The 23,266-nt window shown below is 43.4% G+C and overlaps 1 protein-coding gene across 1 annotated transcript in view; it reads left to right on the top strand.

Annotated features, from left to right (window-relative positions):
* CHMP4C (charged multivesicular body protein 4C) overlaps positions 1 to 22,345 on the top strand; it is a 28,300-nt gene extending 5,955 nt beyond the window's left edge. Inside the window, exons 2-5 of the mRNA XM_043880324.1 lie at positions 14,273 to 14,450; positions 17,420 to 17,534; positions 20,690 to 20,852; positions 21,428 to 22,345. Coding sequence (XP_043736259.1) covers positions 14,273 to 14,450; positions 17,420 to 17,534; positions 20,690 to 20,852; positions 21,428 to 21,492 — 521 coding nt within the window. The 3' untranslated portion in view covers positions 21,493 to 22,345. The remainder of the gene's footprint in view (positions 1 to 14,272; positions 14,451 to 17,419; positions 17,535 to 20,689; positions 20,853 to 21,427) is intronic.
* The last annotated feature ends 921 nt before the right edge of the window (positions 22,346 to 23,266 follow it).

The following is a 23,266-nucleotide window of genomic DNA, read 5'->3' as shown; positions in this document are numbered from 1 at the left end:
GAGGCGTCGGAAACCTGAGCTCTGCACAGACAGCGCGGTGACTCGGATGCCGTCTGCGGGCCTGTGACTCGTTCAGCGGCCGGGAAACGGGCGCACTGTCTTCGCTCTGCTTTTCCGTCATCCCTCCCTCTGTTTCTCCCATCCTCCTGCCGCGGCTCGGACAGTGGGAAGGGAAGCGTCCACCGCCTCCCGCATGAGGACTGTAAGGGCTCGTTTCCCAGGCTCCGGCAAGGCCTTTCAGGCCTTTCAGGCACCGGCATTGGAAAGTCACAGGGTCCTATAACTCCACAGTCATCGTGAAGGGTGCCAGGGTCCCCCAGTATTCAGAGTGCCCCCAAGCATCTCAGAATGAAGCGTTCTTTTTGTCTCTGGTTATCTGATTATTTTCACCACACTGAATTCCGAGTCAGGGAAAAGAACTTTATTTCTGGAGCACTGCACAATCGCCTCCGACTCTGTGACCCTGAGGACTGTGGCCCGCCAGCTCCCCTGTCCATGGGATTCTCAGGCAAGAATCCTGGAGGGGGTTGCCATTTCCTCCTCCAGGGGATCTTTTCGACCCAGGGATTGAACCCATGCCTTCTGCATCTCCTGCGTTGGCAGGCAGTTTCTTTACCGAGACCTAAAATACCTGAACCAGCCCTGGGAGCTCTGTTGACTTAAGCTGTAACTCTAAAAACTTCTTGCTTTCCTAATACCTCCTTCTCCCCTCGGGGCCCTGGCAAGGGTCCTGCATAGATTTACACACTCACTTACACACTTAGGTACTGACCAGCTCAGAGTTGTGTCTCTTTTTTGCTGACACAGTTTGAGTTTGTATCTGCTTTTTTCAGATGCCATATTAGTTGCTTTTTGTTCAACTGGACTTGGAAAGAGTTAAAAAATCCCAGCCAGATTTACCCTTGCCCCTTTATGTAAATCAATATGTTAAGCTTGCATTCTGTGTTTTATATTTATGTCTATTCAATATCGTCTTAATTTCAGTTGTCTTAAAATTAAGATTTTTAAATTTCAATTTCATTGTCTTATGAATGAGACATAAGACATATTGACAAATCAGTCAATCTTAAGGGAAAACAACCCTGAATGCTAGTTGGAAAGACTGATGCTGAAGCTGAAACTCCAGTATTTTTGTCATCTGATGAGAACAGCTGACTTATTGGAAAAGTCCCTGATACTGGAAAAGACTGAGGGCAGAAGGAGAACAGGGCATCAGAGGATGAGATGGCTGGATGGCATTACTGATGCAATGGGCATAAACTTCGGCAAACTTTGGGAGTTGGTGATGGACAGACAGAGAGGCCTGGCGTGCTGCGGTCCATGGGGTCACAAAGAGTCGGACATGACTGGGCGACCAAACAACGAAAACTATGAGTGATTTCTTTTAGTTGAATTGGTCGCCTTTTTTGTTGTTGTTGTTGTCAAAGTATTTGTTAAAATATACTGAATAAAACTTCCCAGGTGGTGCTAGTGGTAAAGAATCATGTGCCAATACAGGAGATGCAAGAGATTAGATCCCTGGGTTGGGAAGATCCCCTGGAGGAGGAAATGGCAGCCCACTCCAGTGTTCTTGCCTGAAGAATCCCATGGACAGAGGAGCCTGGCGGGCTACAGTCCGTGGGGTCGCAAGAGAGTCAGAGACGACTGAAGCGGCTGAGCACACACGCAGAAGGACAGAGCCTGGTGGATGCGCCTGGAGACTTCATTCCAGGATCATGTCTGCATGAGCAACGCTGCTTCATGTGAGATTCAGCTAAGGCGAGGTTACCCGTTCGACAGCTCTCGCTGGGAATACACCTGACCTCTATCTCTGGTCCATATACCGCACTCCTCTACTTTTTTCTCTTTCCCTAACAATGCCTCAACATACTTTGTGAATTATCTTCCTAAAACCAAACTATATTCACACGCCTCTGGTTCGCAAATGCCAGTTTATGAACAGATAGTGTGTTAGCTTCATCAGATTCACCTGGAGAGCTTTTAAGCTGCCCCAGCAGGAGATTCTGTTTCAAGAGATCTGGGATAAGCCTTTGAATTGTGGTACTCATAGCTTTCTGGGTGATTTTGATATATTTAAGGTTAGAAAGCCAGTGGGTGGTCCATATTTTTTCTTAGGGTCAGCTTTCAGTAACCCAAAGAAAAGAAGCCTATGAGATTAGTTTTGAACTCACTTTTCATCTTTGTGAACTTGAATTGACTTCTAGTTACCACTGGCTTCTTTTCTACTTCCTTGGAAACTAGAGTATATAGTTTTTCTGTTCTAGAATCATTCTTTCAAGTACCTGTGGCACAAAATTTGACAGTTTGCTGATGTTCCTTATATGAGTTCCTTATATGAGGCTAATTGTTACTATTTTTTGTATTGCATAACATTTTGTATATACAGTTAACTTTTTCCTTCACAAATTTGAAGCAATATTATAAATATAGGATCATTCATTTGTTATTATTCTTCATCTAAATTCCAGAAAGCTGAAAAAAATAGCAGCTTACTTTAGGAAATATATCCATTCAGCAAAAATATCATTTTCCATGATTTATGCTATCTTACAGTTTATTGAATCAGCCACAATAAAATAGAATAAGATAGAAAAGTTACTACTAATACCATGATTATGCCAAAATCCCATGACCTGTGTAGCTTTAAGAAACTATGACAGGAGAAGACTGTGAGATTGCCCTCAGGTGTAGTTAGTATTATTAGTATGTTTCTCAGTATGTAGGACTACTTACTTCAGATCAGATTTTATTTTCAAGATAACAGAATAATACCACAACTCAAAACATATGAGATATAAGGCAAGAGCTCCAATTCTGAGTTTTAAAGTTTATGATGCTTTGCTTTGGGGCTCTGGTTTGGAAAGGACATAACTAATCTATTTTGGCATTTAATTTTTGTTACATGCTTAAGTACACGTGAATTTATTTGTGCAGACAAAATTATCACCAATGCTTAAAATATATAGATAATATTGAGGATTTATTTTTTAAAGTCACACTGTCAGTCCTCTGCTTTAGCAAACTGTAGTCAGAACTTCTAGTATATACTGGTAATTTTAGTTTCTCCTACTTTTTCTAGCATTTGATAGAAGTTCTAACATACACAGTTGGCTCAAAAATTTGCAGAAGGTGAAGTAACCAAAAAAAAAAACAAGAGTATGGAATAGATATAAAGCAAATAGTAAACTGTTTCCTGAGTAACTTTCTTATACCATAGATTTTAATTACTTACCTCAAAGAAACGGTACTAATAGGGAATTGTTGTTCCATTGCTAAGTTGTATCCAACTCTTTGTGACCCCATGGGCTACAGCACATCAGGCTTCTCTGTCCTTCACTATCTCCTGGAGTTTGCTCAGACTCATGTCTATTGAGTTGCTGGTGCCATCCAACCATTCTATCCCCCGTGACCCCTTCTCCTCCTACCCTCAATCTTTCCCAGCATCAGGGTCTTTTCCAAACTCACTGGAAATATCTAGGACTCAGTCCGAAGTTTATATGGTTATACTTTAAAGCAGTAAGAACTCTTAAACCTGGACCAGAGGCTTTCTCAGCCCATGCTAAGCCTTTGTCTCCGATGTTTCTACCCTGTGGGTATTTCCAGTGAGAGGATGGGGGAGGATGGGGAAAGCTAAAGCCCGACCCACCAGCCATCTGCTCTGTGCAGCTTCCGGCAGCTCTTCTGAATCCAGCAGTCTAGTGATGGAAATACCAACAGTGTAACTGCTACCCTCAGACAAAACAAGCTCTCCAAGAGCAAGCAGGCAGGAGTGGTGACTTGAGAAGTATAGGAACGGAAAAGTGGGTTATTCTCTGCTAAAAGTTGGGAATCCCTGCCTTAGAAGTTCTGTTTTTGCAAATTAAAATTTAATGTCAGCCATCTAGTTTAAATGAATGAAGTTTACACTTTTATATTTGGTCACACATGAAAGAGACCATTGTGTGGCCAAACATTTGACAAGCACTTTGGATATTTCATTCTCTGTTTGAACATGAGTTTCTAGCGAATCTGTTTGCCTTTCTCACGTGGTGCTGTATGTTGTCCGTCATAGTGAGTGTGGCGCCTTTGCTGTAGCCGGAACATTGTTCAACAGGCCTTTCTCAGCGAGCAGTGCGATTTACATCGCCAGTTCTTCCCGTCTATTTCATTCATGTAAGGGGAAAGTCAGTACAACCTTGGAGTTTGAATAAAGATATTATCCTAACTCAGAACTTCTACTGTGTTAACCGCAGAAAGGAAAAAAGTTACGATTATGTTAAACCAATTTATATTGTGTAGCTCAAAGATCATACACCCAAGAACCTATGTTTTATCGTTTTTTGAGCAATTGGACTGCTTTATTTATGTGAACTATATTTGCTGAGTGTTTTTCTCTCACATTTGAAAAACTAAAGAATAGTGCATATCGTTCATCAAGTTAAATGTATTATTTAAGAATTAAAGGTATTGATAGTGATAGCTTGCTTTGGGGTAGGAGCTATGGAGTCCTCCAGATTCGCTGATCCCTGGGGATCCCTGGGGAATAATCATGGAGTCACAGGCAGTGGGAGCTGAAGGGGGCTCTAGAGACAAGGTTTGTGCTTGTCAGCAGCACCTACAAGGCACAGCGACAGTAGTTGGAAATATCGGTACATCATGTGAACAAGGAATGCTTACTTACAAGCAGAAAAGAGAGGCACATCACACACACACGTATATACACATACAGACACATACATGCATATACATGTATGCACATGCACACAGATGTACACATGCATGTATATACATACACACATGCGTTCGTATATACAGACACAAACGTACACACACACCACACAACATTACACCCACAGGTGCCTGTGTCTACCCTGCAGAATGAAGCGTACTCAGCTGTTTCAGAGTTTGCTCCATATTTGCTGGTTTCAGGTTTATTCTTTTCTCTCTGTATCCTTGGCAATAGCAGGCCCACAGAGGTTACCAGTGTGTGAGGTTACCAGTAATACTAGCAGCAAGAAGAAACCATTCATTCAATTGGTTATATATTCTGCCTGGTCACTTAATTGGGTTTTTACAAAGAATATCAAGTAGACCTTAATGAATAGTTCAGTATCATGTTCCAATATCAAGTTAATTTACTTGCCTGGAAATTGACCTTGGAAGCAATTAATTATTTAAAAAAAATAGGAATTTCAGTGGATATTTAAAATGAGTCTTTTATGCAAGACTTTCTTCCTTTTTCGTCAACTCAAGCCTGATGGCACTTTGAGGTCATGACCTTCTTCTCTCAGATTTATCTCCTCTCATGATCTCTTGGGTGACATCCTGACAGTAAGCACCCGCTCATCTCTGAAAGAGAGTCTGAGCTTTCTAGGATGATGAGATGAACATTTCTACTGGAAAACAACTTCCGCTTCCCTTGTCTCTTTCTGTCTTTCTGCGGATGGGTGAGGACACCTCACCGTAATCTTTCACACTGTACAATGTTAATCAATACTCTTTTTTTTTTTTTACACAAAATTCAGCCCAACCTTACTAGCTGCTTAGTAACATTCCTCTTCCAAATGCCCTTCCCTGGGAACGTCTCTTATTTACTTTGTCCAGTCTCATTCCTTTTTTACTGCTTTCTTGGGCATCTGCTTTGCCACTGTATAATCTGCTACATCATTTCCGTGGTCTAGTCTCCCTTTAACTTGCTAGTCATCCTTTTTTTATGACATTTAATATTGGTGAGACCTCTGAAAATGGGATCTTGCTTATAAGTTTCAGCTAGTGTGGCCAGCTGGTGTGATTTGCTCTGGTGTCTTCCCTGGTGGCTCAGAGGTTAAAGCCTCTGCCTGCAGTGCCAGAGACCTGGGTTCGACCCCTGGGTCGGGAAGATCCCGTCCCCTGGAGAAGGAACTGGAAACCCACTCCAGTATTGTTGCCTGGAGAATCCCATGGACGGAGGAGCCTGGTCCTCCATCCACAGGGTCGCAAAGAGTCGGACACGACTGAGCGACCTCACTTTTTTCCTGATGTATCTCAGCTGGAAACTTTGCATCACTGAGTAGGAGGCTGCAGTAGGGGAGAGGGCGGAGGGCCTTTGTGTAACACCTTTGCTCGTGGTCTCTAGCGGGTCGCGTGTTTGAGAACCCGTGAAGACAGTCACCCTGACCCGAGCTCCATCTGCATCACCTCCTCTGTGAAGGTGCCTGTCACCCTCCAGAGAGTCGATGTGTTCCTCTGTGAGGGTTTCCCTCTCCCGTTTTATCTCTTCCTTCCTCAGATCGTAGCCTTCTTTCTTCGTCCCTGCAGTGGCCTAACGCAATGATGGGCATGTGGTGATGCTTCAGTACATATTTGTGAAGTGACTGAAAATGAACAGATGAGGAATATATACATTATATAAGTTAAAAAAAAAAAATATATATATATTAATGAAGAAGGCCAGAGAGAATTCATTAAGGCCTCGCCCTGGACAAATAAATGAGTGTTAGAATTCTCTAATATTTCACTGGCTGTTTCCCATCTAACCTGTGACTTTGAAGAGAGACATTTTGTTTTTATTCCATTTATGGAATGCTCGTGGCGGTGCTTACACAGATTGTGTTTTTTGAGAACAATAACAAGGAGCCATTAGTTGAAGGTACTGGGTAATGACTCAAGTGAGTTTTATGTGAGTCACAGGACTTGCGTTAAAGTTTCTCATATAAAGCAACACGATTATGAGACTTCTCAGTTAAAAGAGAACCATAACCAGTTATGTGTGGCGTATGTCACTTAAGCGCTGTCTAGGATTAAATCTTCCAGGCTTCGTCTTTTTAGGCCTTCTCCAGAAATCATCCATTCCTGGGAGAGAGAGGAGCTGTCATAATGCAGTTGCGTATTTCACAAACAGTTTTGTCTATAGTCCCTGGGTATGATGGTTCCAAAAAGGTTTTTCCTTTTTTGCCACCTGATGGATGAACAATGGACACATTTATACGCCTTGAATGAGCAAAGAACAAATCGACCTTTCTAACCAGGATGCCCTGTACTTTATCTGAGCAATGAAACTGCAGCTCTTTCCTGTTGTTTGAAGTATCTTTTTAACGGGTGACTGAAAGCCTTCCTCCTCTGGCAATGTGATAAAGTCGCACAGGGCCAGTTGAATTTTGGTTCAAGTGGGTGATTCTTACATTTCAGCCCCAAATCCTCGGTGCGCTGGACAGTAATGGGTCTTCCTGTATCCCTCGGCGGAACACGTACGGCACGTTGTTCTGCAACAGGCGCATCCCTGTCACACAGGGAGACAAAGCCCCTGCGAGCCTCTCCCCCTCGGTGGAGTACAGCAGATTCCTTTGTTTTCAAAACAATGTTCCCCAGGTTTCATCAGCTGCCGAAAACCACATGTAGGAGCTTGGAAGATTGAGTTGCACATTTTACACAGCTTAAATTACAGGATTCTAAAAGTGTCCTTCTTTGCAGAATCCGGAGGCATGCTTGATTTGCAACACTAATTGCATGTCTTTGAAAAAAAAAATACAGCTGTTTCTTTCCTAGATTGGTTATTAGGAAACAAAGTTAAAGCCTGTCCAACTCATGGTGGGCCCATGGCCTCATCATTTCATGAGAAACAGTTCACAGAGTGATTCCTGACATGTACACCTCTTGGCTCTTTGAAACAGAAGCCTCTTGTCTTACTGTCTTAGCTTACTGTGCCAGATAGAAGCTACAAGGAGTGTCAGTTGTCCTGGGGCTGGGTCCAGCCATGCAGACCTCATCAATTTGGCTCACACAAGGTTTTTTTGAAAATGTAGCTCAGTTTTTAAATTTGAAGGATGTGGGATGCAAACCCAGACATCTGGCTCGTTTTGAGCCTGTGGAGGGCTGGGTGTGCAGCTTCACGGCGGCTTCACACATGTTGCTTCCATGGGTCAGGCTTGACCTCTCCTGGTGGCCAGAGGGCCCACTTGTTCCTGCTGGCCCCGATCCCAGAGCCAGCGTCCACTGCCGTTTATTGTCACTCTTACACTGTCTTTTATTGTGACAGTCTCTTTCTCAAAGGTGAGAAAATAAAGCCTTTCCCCTTAACATCTCTTTCTTGGTCACTTTCCTTCATTACCAGCTCGCTTTCAGAATTTAGAATTCTGATTCAGGCCACTGTGTAGCTTGTGGTATGTGGATTATAGTGTAAGTTGAGACCTCACATTTTGGTGATTTTTCACATTTCTCCCAATTATTTTGAAGAGCCAAACCCATATGTGAACACAAACATTCAAAACTGTGTCCAAACCAAAACTTATTATTAATAAAAAAATATTGGCAAGGTTGGGCGTTACATCATGTGGCTTCCACCATATGGTTTGACATCTTGTGAAGGAGATGATGATAATGATGAAGGTTTCTAATATTTATTAGCCACTCACCAGGTGCCTAAGTACTTTACATACATTATTTAATATAATCTTCAACAACAATGTGAGTTTTATTCCCATTTTCCAATAAGCAACTATGTAACGCTATGTAGCAGTGGACGGGTGGAGGCTAGATTTGAAAGGAGGCAACCTGATTCCAGAGTACAATCTTCTATTTTCATCTTCTGTATGTTATTATTGTTGTTTGTGGGGACTTCCTAGGTGGCTTAGTGGTAAAGAATCCGACTGCCAATGCCGATGTGGGTTTGATCCCTGAGTTTGAAAGATCGCGTGGAGAAGGGAGTGGCAGCCCACTCCAGTGTTTTTGCCTGGAGAATCCCATGGACAGAGGAATCAGGCAGGCTACAGTCCATGGGGCTGCAAAAGGGTTAGATGTGACTTAGCAACTAAACAGCAACAAAAACAGTTATTGTTCAAGTGAGGAAGCATCATTTAAGGAGAATTAAGGTCACATACTAAGGGTATTACACGCAGGTTTTAATTGGTATAGGTAGGATTAAAATGTTGATCTAGTGACCCCAAAGCCCTGTCTTTTATACCAAATTATATTTCTCAATTTGCAGAAAGTAATCTACAATTAATTCTTCCTAGGAAATGTGGCATATTTTTAAATGAAAAAGTTTTGTAAAGTTCTCAAAATATAAAGAAAATGCCTTGGGGTTAGTGGTTCCAAAAAAGTATAAACACTGAGGCTGCTTGGCAAGGCAGGGAGGAGATGTACTTTGACATTCCACTTCTGGGTCTGCTGGGTGGAGATGTGTATTTAGAGTTAACTTCTTAGGATACTCTGCTGTATTATCATATTTTGTACTGCACCATTGAAATGTAGAGCTGTTTTGTAATAGTATATTCCTGTTACGGTGAGCTATGGTGAAAAAACAGGTAACTTGTTGCCCAGAGGGTCTCAGAAACAAGATATCCATGGACTGAGAGTTTCAGATTAGCGGATGCAAGCTATAATATAGGATGGATAAACAGCATGGCCCTACTGTACAGTACCGGGGCTATATTCAACACCCCGAGGTAAATCATAATGGAAAAGAGGATAAAAAAGAATGTGTCAAGGTATAACTGAGTCACTTTGCTATCCAGCAGAAATTAATGCAACATTGTAAATCAACTGTTTTGTTGTTTAGTCGCTAAGTCATGTCAGACTCTTTGCTACCCCATGGACTGTAACCCTCCAGGCTCCTCTGTCCATACTTTAAAAAAAGAAACAAAAAAGAAATAAGATATACAGTCTCATTAATTAATGAATGTTATATAAATCACTGTTATTAGTAACAATACTTAGTTGCTCAGTCTAAGGCGGTTTCCATAAATTATCCCTAATTCTTAGAATAATCACCCAGCCTCTGGGGGATTCTGTCTTCCTTTTCCAGCACAGCAGACTGGAGCTCAGAGAAGGGAACTGACTTATCCAAGAATATACATCTATTAAGTCAGGGAAGAAAAATTCACCCTCTGGCCTTGAAGGTCATGCTCTTTCCATTATACCGTGCTGTGACAGTGCACAAAATTATCAGATTTATTTGCTTAACATTCATTCATCCTGTCTTCTGTGAAATGGATCAATGATAGTGTTTACTCTTGCAGTTTTTGTGAGCGTTAACAATATCACATGATGCACACGAAGCACTTCACACCTGTTGGTGTGTAACAAATTGTTGCTCAGCTGGTGCAGAATCCGCCTGCAGCACGGGAGACCTGGGTTTGATCCCTGGGTGGGGAAGATCCCCTGGAGAAGGATAGGCTACCCACTCCAGGATTCTGGCCTGGAGAATTCCGTGGACTGTAGACTCCATGGGGTCGCAAAGAGTCGACACGACTGAGCCACTCTCACTTCACTTCACTTCAAGTGCTCCAAAAAGTTGGTTTTTGTTGTGTTTGGCCGTGTGCCCTGAGCTGGGTCAGGCGCTGGGGAAGCAGGTGAATGAGATGCTGTATCCTTCTACAAAGGGCTTACCCTCAGGGGCGGGGAGATGGGGTCGGACAGACTTTACTAACACAGGACTGCAGTCCCGCGGAGGCCCGCGCGCAGCGTGGCCCCCGGGCGGACCCACAGCGCTGCTGGTCCGCCGTGCGGAGCCTCTGCGCAGAGCCGCGCTGCGCGATTCTGTAGGAAGGCCCTTGTGCCAGAGGCCTCTTTGTTTAGTTTCCTTCCTAAAGGACAGATTAAACAAACATAAAAACTGTTGTTAAGGTTAGGAGTAAGTGCTGCTCAATCGATCCCGGACACTGCGGTGTTGCCCCGGGGAGGAGGCGGGATGACCCTGGGCCTTCCCCGCGGGCGGAGGGGACGGGAGGAAAAGTTACCACCGCGCGGGAGACAGGAGAACGTCCACACCTGCCGCGTCCTTGGCAGCTGCAGGAACGCCCGGCCTGTCTGCTTCCTCCCCACCCCAGAGCAGGCCTGCCCGCCGGCACGCCCTGCCCGGGTCTACGGGAGGCCTCTGGAGAAACACACCTCTGTGGCTGTGATTGCGGCAGCTATTTACATCTGCTGGCTTATTTCCTTCATGTTGCTTCCGGTATCCTAGATTGTCCTCAGACTTTTTTTCTTTCTTTTTAGTTTTACTGGAGTAAAAGGTAAAGAATTCTTTTTCAGAAAGGGTACATAAATATAAATTCTCTAAACACCTATGCGTCTCAAGATGACTTCATTTGTTTCACGCTTAAATAATTGCTTGGATTTTTTTCAGAATTCTAGCTTCAACACATTGCCAAAGTTGCAAGACACTATGCCGTTGGAGAGCCAGAGTTTCTGAGGTTTACTGATAGTACTGTCTCATCCCTTGGTCAATGGTCATTTCGTTTGTTTCCTCTCCGGAGACATTGAAGAGTTTTTTTTTTTTTTTTCTTTTTTACCTTGGAGAAACGAAATTTCACTGGTGGAGGTCTAGGCATGTGCCTTTTATTTTGTTTTTCCCATCTACGTGTTCAGTGAGTATTCTGAAGAATCATCTTCCTTCGTCTTGGGGAAACTGTACTCTTTAATTTCTTTTTTCCTTTTCATCTCGTCGTCAGCAGTAACTGTCTTTGATTTATTTACTTGGCCACGGGACGTGGCTCGCAGGGTCTTAGTTCCCCAACCTGGGATCAAACCCTGGGCCCTCTGCAGTGGCAGGGCAGAGTCCTGAGCGCTGGGTGCTCAGAAAGTTCCAGCGCATTCTGTAATTTCTTTATTGCTTCTTCCCCCTCCGTTATTTCTGCCTATTTTTTCCTGAAACTGCTGCTTATTTTTATATTAGTATCCACACTTCCCCTGAAATATTCTGTCTTTTTTTCTTTTGAACTTCCTGTAAGCTGGATGTTGGATTCCTTGGTTCTGTCCTCTAATTTATTAAATTACCTGTCTTTTTGTTCTTTGTTCTGGTAGAATTCCTTAACTTTATATTCCAGGTTACTGCTTTAGTCATCAGCTATATTTATTATTCTACTTTTTAAACATTTATTTTTTAGTTATGTTTTTAATTTCTAAGAACTGTTTCTTATTTTCTAGTTGCTCATTTTTTAGGATAGCCCATTCTTGTCTTATAACACAAGAGCCTCTTGCTCTCTCTGTAGACACTAATGTAAGTTTTGCTTCTAACAGATTTTTATTTAACATATTTTATTCTCTACATTCTCTCTTCTCTTGGGTTCATGATACTATAGGATACAAGAAGGCATAGTAGGAAAACAAGCCAGCAGAAACTCTCAGTTTAGTGTAAATAACTGTTGAAATTGTGTCTGTGAAGCTTAATGCAGTTGTTAAGAAATATTTCCTTAAAAAATTGAAAGAATAATTTTTAAAACTGGTAGTCATCTGGAACTGATAAAAGTAAGATATTTCAGTACTTGGGGTGTTGGGGTGTTAAGACAATTTTGTTTAGGAACAATTAGTTTTATAGATACTGATTAATTTTCAACATGAATAGAAAGCTTAAGTTTAATTTCATGTGTATATTTTAAATACAAGAGTATCCAGTAGGAGAATAAATTTAGTATGTATAACTATCCCACAATTAAAGGGGAATAAAATGAACAAAGGGAAATTAATCTATATATAGAAAAGAAAGCAAAAAGAAAATAAAAAGCATAACAAACAGAAGACACAAAAAAGATGATGGTAAAAAGACCATTTTTGGATAACATATCAGTTACTACAATAAATAAAAATAACTTAAAAGCTTACCTTAAAGGTTGGAGAGTATCCAAATGGTTAAAAATAATCATACACATTAAACATTCAAATATATTCTACCTGTTATAGGCATACCAAAAAAAATTTTTTTTAAAAATTTGAAATTGAGGCCCACATAGAAGTATTGCAGGTAAAATTCAACAAAAAGAAAGCTGAAATATTAATTTTCTTTAATGCTAATATATAGTATTGTAAGTACTAATTTTATATTAAATGTTAATATGAAACAAAATGGAATTTAAGGTAAAGAGGATTAAATGGATAGAAAGTCATATGGCAGCCCGCTCTAGGATTCTTGCCTGGGAAATCTCATGGGCAGAGGAGCCTGGCAGGCTATAATCCATGAGGTCGCAAAAGAGTTGGACACAAATTAACGATTAAACAACAAACAATAACAACAAAGAAATATTTATTTATTGATCACTAATAAAAATCCAGCAAGAAAGTATAATGGCTAGGAGTCTTTGTGCACCAAACAAAAAGCATTGGAATAAATATACTAAATCTGTTGGAAGTGCAAGAAGAAATTGTTCAAAAGAGAGAAGAGCCTTCTCTCAGGAATCTGTTGCAATCACGTTTCACTCTGAAACCATAGAACCACTTGAGTTCTTTCGTCAGTTCCGTTTGATTTTCTTCGTGTTGGCATTCTTCTACTGCTCTTTCCTGTACTTTCACTAAGTGCCTCTTCAAAACTCACATTTTAAGGCCTGTTTTTCAGGGTGCTTTCAAAGGTGCCATAGTCAAATGGACTGGCTAGCTTTGTGATTTATGAAAGATGTGCGTTAAGATTTTGCTGAGGCTGATGGGAGGGAATTTGGATATCATTTTTCTGAACGCAGCAGTCTTTTCCCTCAGCAGTATGCCATCTAATCCTTGAGTGTGACTCTGTTGATTTCATGACATTTATGATTAGGTGTAACCTTACTGACTGTCTCATAGTCACTTCAGATCACGACATGGTTGGCTTGCTAGGTTTTGGGCTGTTATTAACGTCAGACAACTCATATAACTTCTCTGGGTCTCAACTAACTTGTCTTTGAAATAAGAATAACTTTGCACAGTGGCAGTGTCATAACCAGTGAGGTTTATTCACGGCACAATCATTGCTAACTGAAGTAAGAATATAGGGCTAAAATAGATAGTCCTTCAGGCTCTTTCTTTCTCTTTATTTTCATAAAAATAAGCTTTATTTTCATCTTACACAATATGTACTTCTATTTTTACCTAGTCTTTTTCTAAAATCCAACATTAACAAAAATGTTTCTGTGGTATGTATTATAGAATATGGTATTCTGACTTTTCATCCTCTGACACCTGGCAGAGTTTTGGGAGAATAACAAAATGTTTTAGGGAGTGACAGTTTGTACAAGCGATTGCAAGAGAGATGCTGCCACTATGTTCCTCAGCTTTGTCTGGGTCCTCTTTGTGGGTTTCTAAAGTGCTGAGTCCGTGGTTCACTCACTCACTCACTCATCTGGCGCTCGGTCATGTCCGACTCTTATGACCCCATGGACTGTAGCCCGCCAGGCTCCTCTGTCCATGGGATTCTCCAGGCAAGAACACTGGAGTGGGATGCCATTCTCTTCTCCAGGGGTCTTCACCACCCAGGGATCAAACCCGGGTCTCCATGGTTGATGCTGAGTAAATATCTCTTGAGTAAGTGAGTTTACGTAAAGCTTCTTATAAATGTGGCTTCTCCCTTATTTAGCTGCATTACAGGCCCTGAAGAGGAAGAAGAGGTATGAGAAGCAGCTCACTCAGATTGACGGCACACTTTCCACCATTGAGTTCCAGAGAGAAGCCTTGGAAAACTCATACACGAACACGGAGGTGTTAAAGAACATGGGCCTTGCAGCAAAAGCCATGAAAGCCGTTCATGAGAACATGTGAGTGACTTCAGCCTTCCTCTGAGTCCTGGGTTCCCTCAGAGCTTTGGAACTCTTTGATGGCTTGGGCAGGGATGGGCTTACTCATCTGAGACTCTTTGACATGTTGGAATGGAATGCTCCCACAGAGAAAGAGCAGAAGTTTTAATGTATTAGCAAAAGAAGAAAAGACCATGAGAAAATAAAGGGCACTCATTTTGCCTTTCATGTTTTCCAGGCCTCACTGTTCTCTGATACTCCACCTGCCAATATTTTCATCATATAATTTTAAAAAGGCTTAAGTGGTAACATCCGTGAGGGTATTAGAACTGTACCATAGTGGCTGTCAAACTTTGCAGAAGTGAAGTCGCTCAGTCGTGTCTGACTCTTCACGACCCCATGGACTGTAGCCCACCAGGCTCCTCCATCCGTGGAATTTTCCAGGCAAGAGTACTGGAGTGGGTTGCCGTTTTCTCTTCCAGGGGATCTTTCCCTCCCAGGCTCAAACTTTGGGACGGCTCAGAAATCACCACTAAAGAGAACCGAGATGCCCACGCTCCTTCAAGAAAGGTCTCAACTGGGCCTTTTTGTTTTCAACCAAGTTCTCCAGGTGATTCTGATCCTGACCGATGTTCGAGAACCACTGGCATACAATATAATAGATACAAACGTGGATTTGGGGCAGATTTTCTAGATTGTAATCCCAGATCCTGGCTGACTGCCCTTGGACAGTACTTTGTCTCTTCCCGATTCAGTTTCCTTGTCTGTAAGTTGAAGATAATAATCGTACTCACCTCACGTGGTTCTTGTGAGAGTCGATGAGAAATGAGATACTTTGCCATTAGGAGTTCCCAGCGCAAAGTAAGCGCTCAGTCATCAGTATTCATAGTGGTAGTGGGGCTCCTGACTCCTTTTTATCTGCACTGAGAATCAATGCCTGGGACCTAATCCTTTCCTGAGCTTAAATATGATGGTGAAATTTGGGCCAAGGGTGTACAAGGGCCACGAGTGCCTGAGGGATGTGGAGATGGTTCCGTGGGTGGGAGAAAGGCGGGCAGAGAGAGGCTGTGGTCAGTGAAGGCGGCTTTGCTGACATTTTCCTGTCCTGATAACCAGCTGACCATCAGCCGTCGCTCTGACAGCTTCTGAGGGATTGTTAGATTCCCTCTCAGAGTCACTACCCTCTGTCATTGCTGTGACTTAGATGCTGTGTTCCAGAATCACAGCCTTTCTCCCAGGCAGTTCAGCCGCATCCTCCCCGGGTGTTCCTTTTGGGAAAAATTTACTCCTGGGCCCACATTTTAGCTGTACCTTTCACATACAATTTTTAAATACATGACCCTAATGTATTTGTTATAAATATAAGAAGTGGAAATAAGGGGTGGTAGGAGGGCGGCTGGAGGAGGAACTGGCGGCCCAAGCCCGTGTCCTGCCCGGAGGATCCCGGGACAGAGGAGCCTGGCGGGCTGTGGTCCATGGTGGAGACTCCCGTGGACAGAGGAGCCTGGAGGATCCCATGGACAGAGGAGCCTGGCGGGCTGTGGTCCATGGTGGAGACTCCCGTGGACAGAGGAGCCTGGAGGATCCCATGGACAGAGGAGCCTGGCGGGCTGTGGTCCATGGTGGAGACTCCCGTGGACAGAGGAGCCTGGAGGATCCTGGGACAGAGGAGCCTGGCGGGCTGTGGTCCATGGTGGAGACCCCCGTGGACAGAGGAGCCTGGAGGGTCCCAGGGACAGAGGAGCCCGGCGAGCTGTGGTCCGTGGTGGAGACCCCCGTGGACAGAGGAGCCTGGAGGGTCCCAGGGACAGAGGAGCCCGGCGGGCTGTGGTCCATGGTGGAGACCCCCGTGGACAGAGGAGCCTGGAGGGTCCCAGGGACAGAGGAGCCCGGCGGGCTGTGGTCCGTGGGGTTGCAAAGAGGCGAAGACGCCTGAGCGACTTAGCACAGCACAGCAGGATGTCGACGTTCTCTTTTTGATTACTACATGAAATGCTGTCAAATATTCAGCTTTTCCTATATGTGGAGTTTGGAAAACATGCAAAGTAATTCCACTGGGGATGACAATTTCAGCACAGTGACTCAGTAATGAGTAAACTTGTCACTTCCCCGGTACCCATCAGCGTGGCCTGGCTTCAGAGCTGGAGGGCTGACGTGGAGATGGGATGCGGGGGGCACTCGGACCCGAGCCCACGGGGCTTCAGGGGCCAGAGGGGCTCAGGGGAACTGGCTTGAGAGTCGCCGTCGGCCGTGGGCCTGTGATCCCTCTGCTGACACTGTGCTTCTTCTCAGGCCTTCACAAGCCTGACCCTGCTCTCACCCATTGTCTCCCGGCCCATCAGCAGCCGTGGGGAAGTTCTCAGGAAGTCAGGATCTCACGGCCACGTGGCATTCTGGAAAATAGATCTCTGGTCTCCAGAGTCCATCTTCTACAGAAAGCAGCTCTGATGGCGGCCCCTGAGTGCCACCCTAGCTCATCTCACTCACTGTGGTCCTTGATGACCCGTGGCATCACTTCCTGCAGAGTTAATACATAGCATGTATTTAACCGTTTCATATGCCCTTTCACCCTGGAGAAGGAAATGGCAACCCCTTCCAGTATTCCTGCCTAGGGAATCCCGTGGACAAAGTCTGAGCCTGGTGGGCCACAGTCCATGGGGTCGCAAAGAGTCGGACACCACTTAGCCCCTGAGCTACCACACAAAATTTCAAAATGGGTCTACAGGTATGCCCCCTAGTGACTCCCAAAGGTAATGGCTATCCATTTTACTTACATAATTTAAAATATATGTGCACATACAGAATTATTAATTTCTTGAAGTGTAAATTCTTCTTAAAGTTGATAAATTTTATCATCAGGTATGTTTATTGTCCTACTGAAATAACTAAGAGTTTATGTTAAATTGACTCACTTTTCATAGGGGATTGTATCTAAATTTATAATTTTAAAGTAAAATTCTACAATATTTCAACGAAACATTGTTTCCCAGGGATCTGAACAAAATAGATGATTTGATGCAAGAGATCACAGAGCAACAGGATATTGCCCAGGAAATCTCTGAAGCATTTTCTCAGCGGGTTGGATTCGGCGGTGACTTCGATGAGGTGGGTAGCACAGTGTAAAGAATGGAGCCCATGGCCACTGAAAAGGGCAGCTCTTCCTGGGACTTCCCTGGAGGTGTGCTGCTCACGGCTTCACCTTCCAGTGCAGGGGTTGTGGGTTCCATCCCTGGTTGGAGAGCTAAGATCGCACATGCTTCAGGGCCAAAAACCCAAGACATAAAGCAAGCGATACTGTAACAAATTCAATAAAGACTTTAAAAGTGGTCCACCTCAAAAAAAAAATCTTAAAAAAAAAGAGAGCTTCCCACCATGAGAAGCAAGCAGGCTTCCTCACACATGTCCTTTAATATCACTAAAGAATAAATGGTCTGTTAGAAAAACACCTGTCTTAAGAGGGGAATGAAGTACTGGCAGCTCTGATTTAAAGGAAAGATTAACACAGTTTGGCAGATAGCCCCCTAATTAAGTTCCCAGCTATTAAAGAAAAGCAGCATGTGATTATGTAATGTCAGTGACGTTTAATTGTTGACGGGTTCCTAAATAGCCCCATCACGAGAAATGGAGTGCTCACACATCTGGGTGAAACAGGGCAGACAGTGTCCCTCTGCACGGGACAGACAGAGCACGCTGCTGCTAAATCAGGGCTCGGGCGGCCTCTGTTTATTACCCGGATATGAAACAAACGTGGAGTGGCTTTATTAGCACACACATTCCATTGAGATTCATCAGTCCAGCAATAACAGACTATCATTATACTGGTGAAGTCTGTGCTGTGAATTTCAATTGTCCTCCTCAAAGCACACACAGGAAAGCCTGGTGCGTGTTTTGAAATGTTTCAGATTCGAGTGGGAAAGAATCTGACTTCCTGCGTTCATGTACTGTGAAAAACAGCACATCTAGTAAGGAAGATGTCCTTCCACAGAATCCTTGAAAGTGAGGACTGGGTGTCAACCGTTTTTTGTTTCTATACTTATTTTATTTCATCTCATTTTTCTCCATTCTCCTTTTTAAAAACTTGAGGTGTAATTGATTTACCAGTGTTGTCTAGTTTCGGGTGTCCGGCAACATGATTCAGTTAAACACACACAAAGCTATTGTTTCAGATTCATTTCTCTTATAGGTTATTATAAAAAACTGAGCAGAGCTCCCTGTACCGTGGTCCTTGTTAGTTATCTATTTCATTCATAAGTGTGTGTATGTTAATCCCAAAGTCCTCATGTAACCCCGTCCCTTTCCCCTTCAGTAACCATGAGCTTGTTTTCTGTGTCTGCTGGTCTCTTTCTTCAACAGCTTTTGAAATGATGTAGGCCACGGCTTGGGAAAGGGTGGCTTTCAGGCCAGATCTCTCCCGAGGTCTGTTTTTGTTTGGCCTGTGGAGCAAGAGGCTTTTTATATGTTTGAATGACTGAGGGATGAATGCAGCAATGACAATAGCAACAGGGGAGGCCACTCGACAGAGACCGTCTGCGGTCGGCCGAGCCTGGAATATTGCTGTCTGGCCCTTCCCAGGAGAAGTCCGCCTGCCCCGGCTAGCTAGTGAGCGTCTGGAGGCTTTACGACGTGTTGAAGGGGGCCCTGGGCTCGTGAGGACGCCCGCTCTGCCATGCACCACGAGCTCTGTGAAGTCTTCACTTTTGGACCCTCAGTTTTCTCATTTATAAAATGAACATGACGATCACTAGACTGTTCTAAAGTTCCTTACATTCTAAAATTCCTTTCCCAGTGAATAATTGTTTGGTACCTGAAATCTGAAAATGATGGAGATGGTTATTCTGTGATCACATACTTGTTGTAGGAAATACAAATCTCTTCAGTGCTGTTAATAGCCATCAAGCACTGTTGGCGATTCTGGGCACGTTCAGTGTAGGGTGGCGTGTTCTGCTGTTACTACATTTGCTATATTTGTTTCTAATTGTTCTTTTGAGCAGAAATAGGATGTCAGAATAGTCATTCTGAAGGTATTTTATTCATTCGGCCTGTGGAGAACTGTGAAGCCAGCAACTACCCTGGGGCACTATTTCACATGACCTTGTGCTATACATTTTTGTGTTTATTTCCTTTTTTGAGGTAGATATAACAGTTCTCAGACAGTTCAGCTCACTGTATGTCTGGTACATGGTGACTTGATCCAAAGTTGTGGTTGACTTCAAGATCTCCACTCTTGGCCATAGTATGGTTACTCTCATTTTTTAAGATAGAATAATTATTTGTTTGTGAGCCTTTCTCCTGCATTCAAAAAGCTCCTTAAATGTAGGGACTGTTGATTGGACTTTGTGTCCCGAGCCCTGAGCTTAGGCCTGGCCAGGAGTGAGCTCTCGATAAATTTGTTCAGTGACGAATGAATACATGAAGAAGTCTCCTTGGTGGAATATGAGTGCCTTAGGTCATTTCTAATGACAACGACCTCAGAATTATAATGATGACAAGTTTAGTTTTGACTCCCAACCTCACTCAGGGGGTTGGACTCAACCTGAGGACTCTTGGGGCCAGTTAGGCCTGAGCTAGTCATCTCAGGTCATACCATTTCTGTCATAAGGTGACTTTACCCTCAAAGTCTCAACCTGCACTTGCTTTTCTAAGGTTCTCGGGACAGAGTAGTTTAAGATTAAACCAGACTGTGTGGGACTATTGCTAACAGAAAGAAATACAATGTACCTACCTGGAGTTATTCTTAACTCAGACACACAGCATGGTTTTTATTGGCTTTGGCAATTTAACAAAGGAGCCATAGAATCTTTGATTCTTTTTATTTTTGGTATGTTAAGGTTTTGCTATATCTGTTTTATTTTCAGTAGCATTAGCCAAAATGAAAATATATATTTCCTCTAATTAAAGTTTCACAGATTCTGAATTCTTAACAGTAGAACATAAAAGTTACATTGCAAAAATGACAGGCAAAGTGTAAATTTTCTAGAAGCTCTGGAGGTTATATATTCAGCTAGCACAAATTACTTAAAAAAAAAAAAAGCTGTTGACTGAAGTATTATAAGATTAGCTACAACAAATTTGCACAACCCCAAATATTCATATTTTAATTATTGCTCAGTGTTGCAAAAAAGACTTAGTCTTAAAATAAATATTCCATTTCACTGGGTTCTCACATATCAATTGGGTAGCAGATGTTTTTGTTATTGTGTTTGAGGAAACCCACTTCTTGAAACGTTAACTCCATAATTCTTTCTTTCTCCTATGTTCAGGATGAGCTGATGGCAGAACTTGAAGAACTGGAGCAGGAAGAATTAAATAAGAAGATGACAAATATCAGACTTCCGAATGTGCCTTCCTCCTCGCTCCCAGCTCAGCCAGACAGAGGGTCGGGTAGGATGCCCAGCGCGTCCTCTGCACACCACTCTCGAGCAGGTCTGTGCCTCACCCCAGCCCCCGTGGTCAAATACTGACCTGAAATGATGGCCAGGCCTATCTCAAGGGGACCTCTCCTGTAGACTTCACTGTGGTCTAGTGGTTCAGACGCAGTGCCTCCACTGCAGGGTGTGGGTTTGATTCCTGGTCAGGGAAGTAAGATCCCTCAGGCCCTGCACAGCCAAGAAAAAAGAAACTTTCAAGAGTAATGAGCGTGTATGGGCTTCCCAGGTGGTGCCAGTCGTAAAGAGCCTGCCTGCTAATGCAGGAGACGGAAGAGACACAGGTTTGTCCCTGGGTCAGGAATATAGAGCCCCTGGGGGAAGGCATGGCACCCCACTCCAGTATTCTTGCCTGGAGAATCCCATGGACACAGGAGCTGGGTGGGCTACAGCCCATGGGGTTGCAAAGAGTCGGACATGACTGAATCGACTTAGCACACACATCTCTTTTAGCATTTATTTTTAATTTCATAAATATAGACCTTTTAATAAATAATTCTTACTTGTTTTCTGTGCTGAAGGTGTGAATGTCACCAGTGACTGATTTTTATCCTTTTTTTTTTTTTGTTCCAGCATCTTCTAGGAGGACAGAAGGAGAGGATGATGACATCCAACATTTGGCAGCTTGGGCTACTTAGAACGGAAGTTTTGGACACAGCTGTACATAAGACATGACGATGTTTTTGCCAAATACCGAAGCCATCACAGAGTCTGTTTTATATTTATACTGGATGAATAATTGTCTTTTAAGCCTCATAGGTAAAAGTTAAAGGAGTCGTGTGTAGATTTAGGATCCCTTTAAGATGAAAAGGGACTTCCCAGTAGCATTTTGGAGGATCTCTTCATCCCAATGGAGGGACCACTCTACCCTGTTCCCGGCTGTATTTCCAGTCCTGGCACATGGTTGGTACTCTCTGTGTATCTGTTGAAAGAAAACTGAATCCTATTACATGTGAAACATATAATCAACTATAAGCCACTTAAGAGTGACGTGTTCAGGGAAGACGGAGGAGAGAACTGGCCTCCCTGTGAAGGTGGGTTTGCAGTGTGTGTCCATGTTAGATTTGTAGCCCAGGGTAAATGTTCAAGAAATACAACTCTTCCTAGGCGAGGCTTCTTGTAAAGAAGTCTTGTGTGAGTTTACACATAAATAGTTTCATTGAGTTTTGCAATTTAAAATCTTAAGGGAGTTTTAATTGACATTTATTATGCCAATTAAGCCTGGAATGGGGCAATGGCTGCATTTCCCAAAATGTCTGGAAGCACTAACAGCTTCCACTGCTGAGCGAGAATCTCCTGGGTGTCATTGAGCCGTTTAGGGAGCTGCATTTCTGTTCCCAGGCCATTATGATGCTATTGTGGCTTCAGTGTGCTAAATGTGTGTTCATTCTTTTATGTTTTGGGCTCTGTCGTTCATTTATTTACAGTTTGCGTCATCTTCTTTGTAAATACATAGAAATATAGGCAATTAAAAATATATCTTAGATAAAATTTGGCCATAATGATTTTTAAATGAAAGTAAAATTCAAAATTATGTGTTGCCCATAAATGTATCACGGACCATAAAATGACAAGTATCATTATAGAAAATGATCTAGTAATTCCCAACATTAGCTTAGGGAATACAAGGTCCAGTGGAATGGAAACAACACTAGACTTGGAGGTAGGAGTTCTGGATCCTATTCCTGCTCTGCCACGAACACAATACAACTAGGCAAGTCATAAACTCAGTCTGTGTTTTTTCACTGAGAAATCTAAGGGTTGGACTTGATACGGCTGACGGTTCCGTCCTGCCACAGGCCTTTGGCATGTGACGCCCTTCTTAGCAGTCTTTCTACCCACCAGAGCACAGATACCACATCTTACTTAGTTCTTCAATCTCAGTTAAAACGTCCTTTGTTTTGGGAAATATTTTCCTGATTGCAGACTAACTGGGGTCTCCCTCCTAAATGCTCTGGTAGCCATCTACTTTCTCCCCTGCCGCCTATCCCGGTTTATGTTGCATATGTGCTTAAACGATCACTTTCTTATTGCTTCCCCTCTTTTGCTGTTGCTCCCCAGTCCCCGAGTCGTGCCGACTCTCTGCAATCCCACGGTTTGTCTCCTGGGGTTCTCTCCCCGTCCCCGCTCCGGTGGGCCAGGCTTCATCAGAACTCTCGTTCGCCCGCCCGACCCGGCGGCGGTGCCCAGCGGCTCTCAGCGTGACTGAGTCCCCCAGGCCCCTGCGCCGGGACACGGCGGTGACCCACACAGCTTCGTCCCCGCCGCACTGCGCTGCGTGGGGGGCAGGGACGTGCCTCCCTCCTCCCGGTCAACCCAGCCGGTGTCCCTGCAGCCTCTCCTGCAGCTGTCGTTTAATGGAGATTTATCAGTATCGCCTGAAAGACGGTTTTCACCTCTTTTGGGTCATGA

This window comes from Cervus elaphus, chromosome 21 (genome assembly GCF_910594005.1).
Source record: "Cervus elaphus chromosome 21, mCerEla1.1, whole genome shotgun sequence".
NCBI classification, from domain to species: domain Eukaryota; kingdom Metazoa; phylum Chordata; class Mammalia; order Artiodactyla; family Cervidae; genus Cervus; species Cervus elaphus.
Note: the sequence above shows the minus strand (reverse complement) of the source record. Positions and strands in the feature narration are given on the sequence as shown.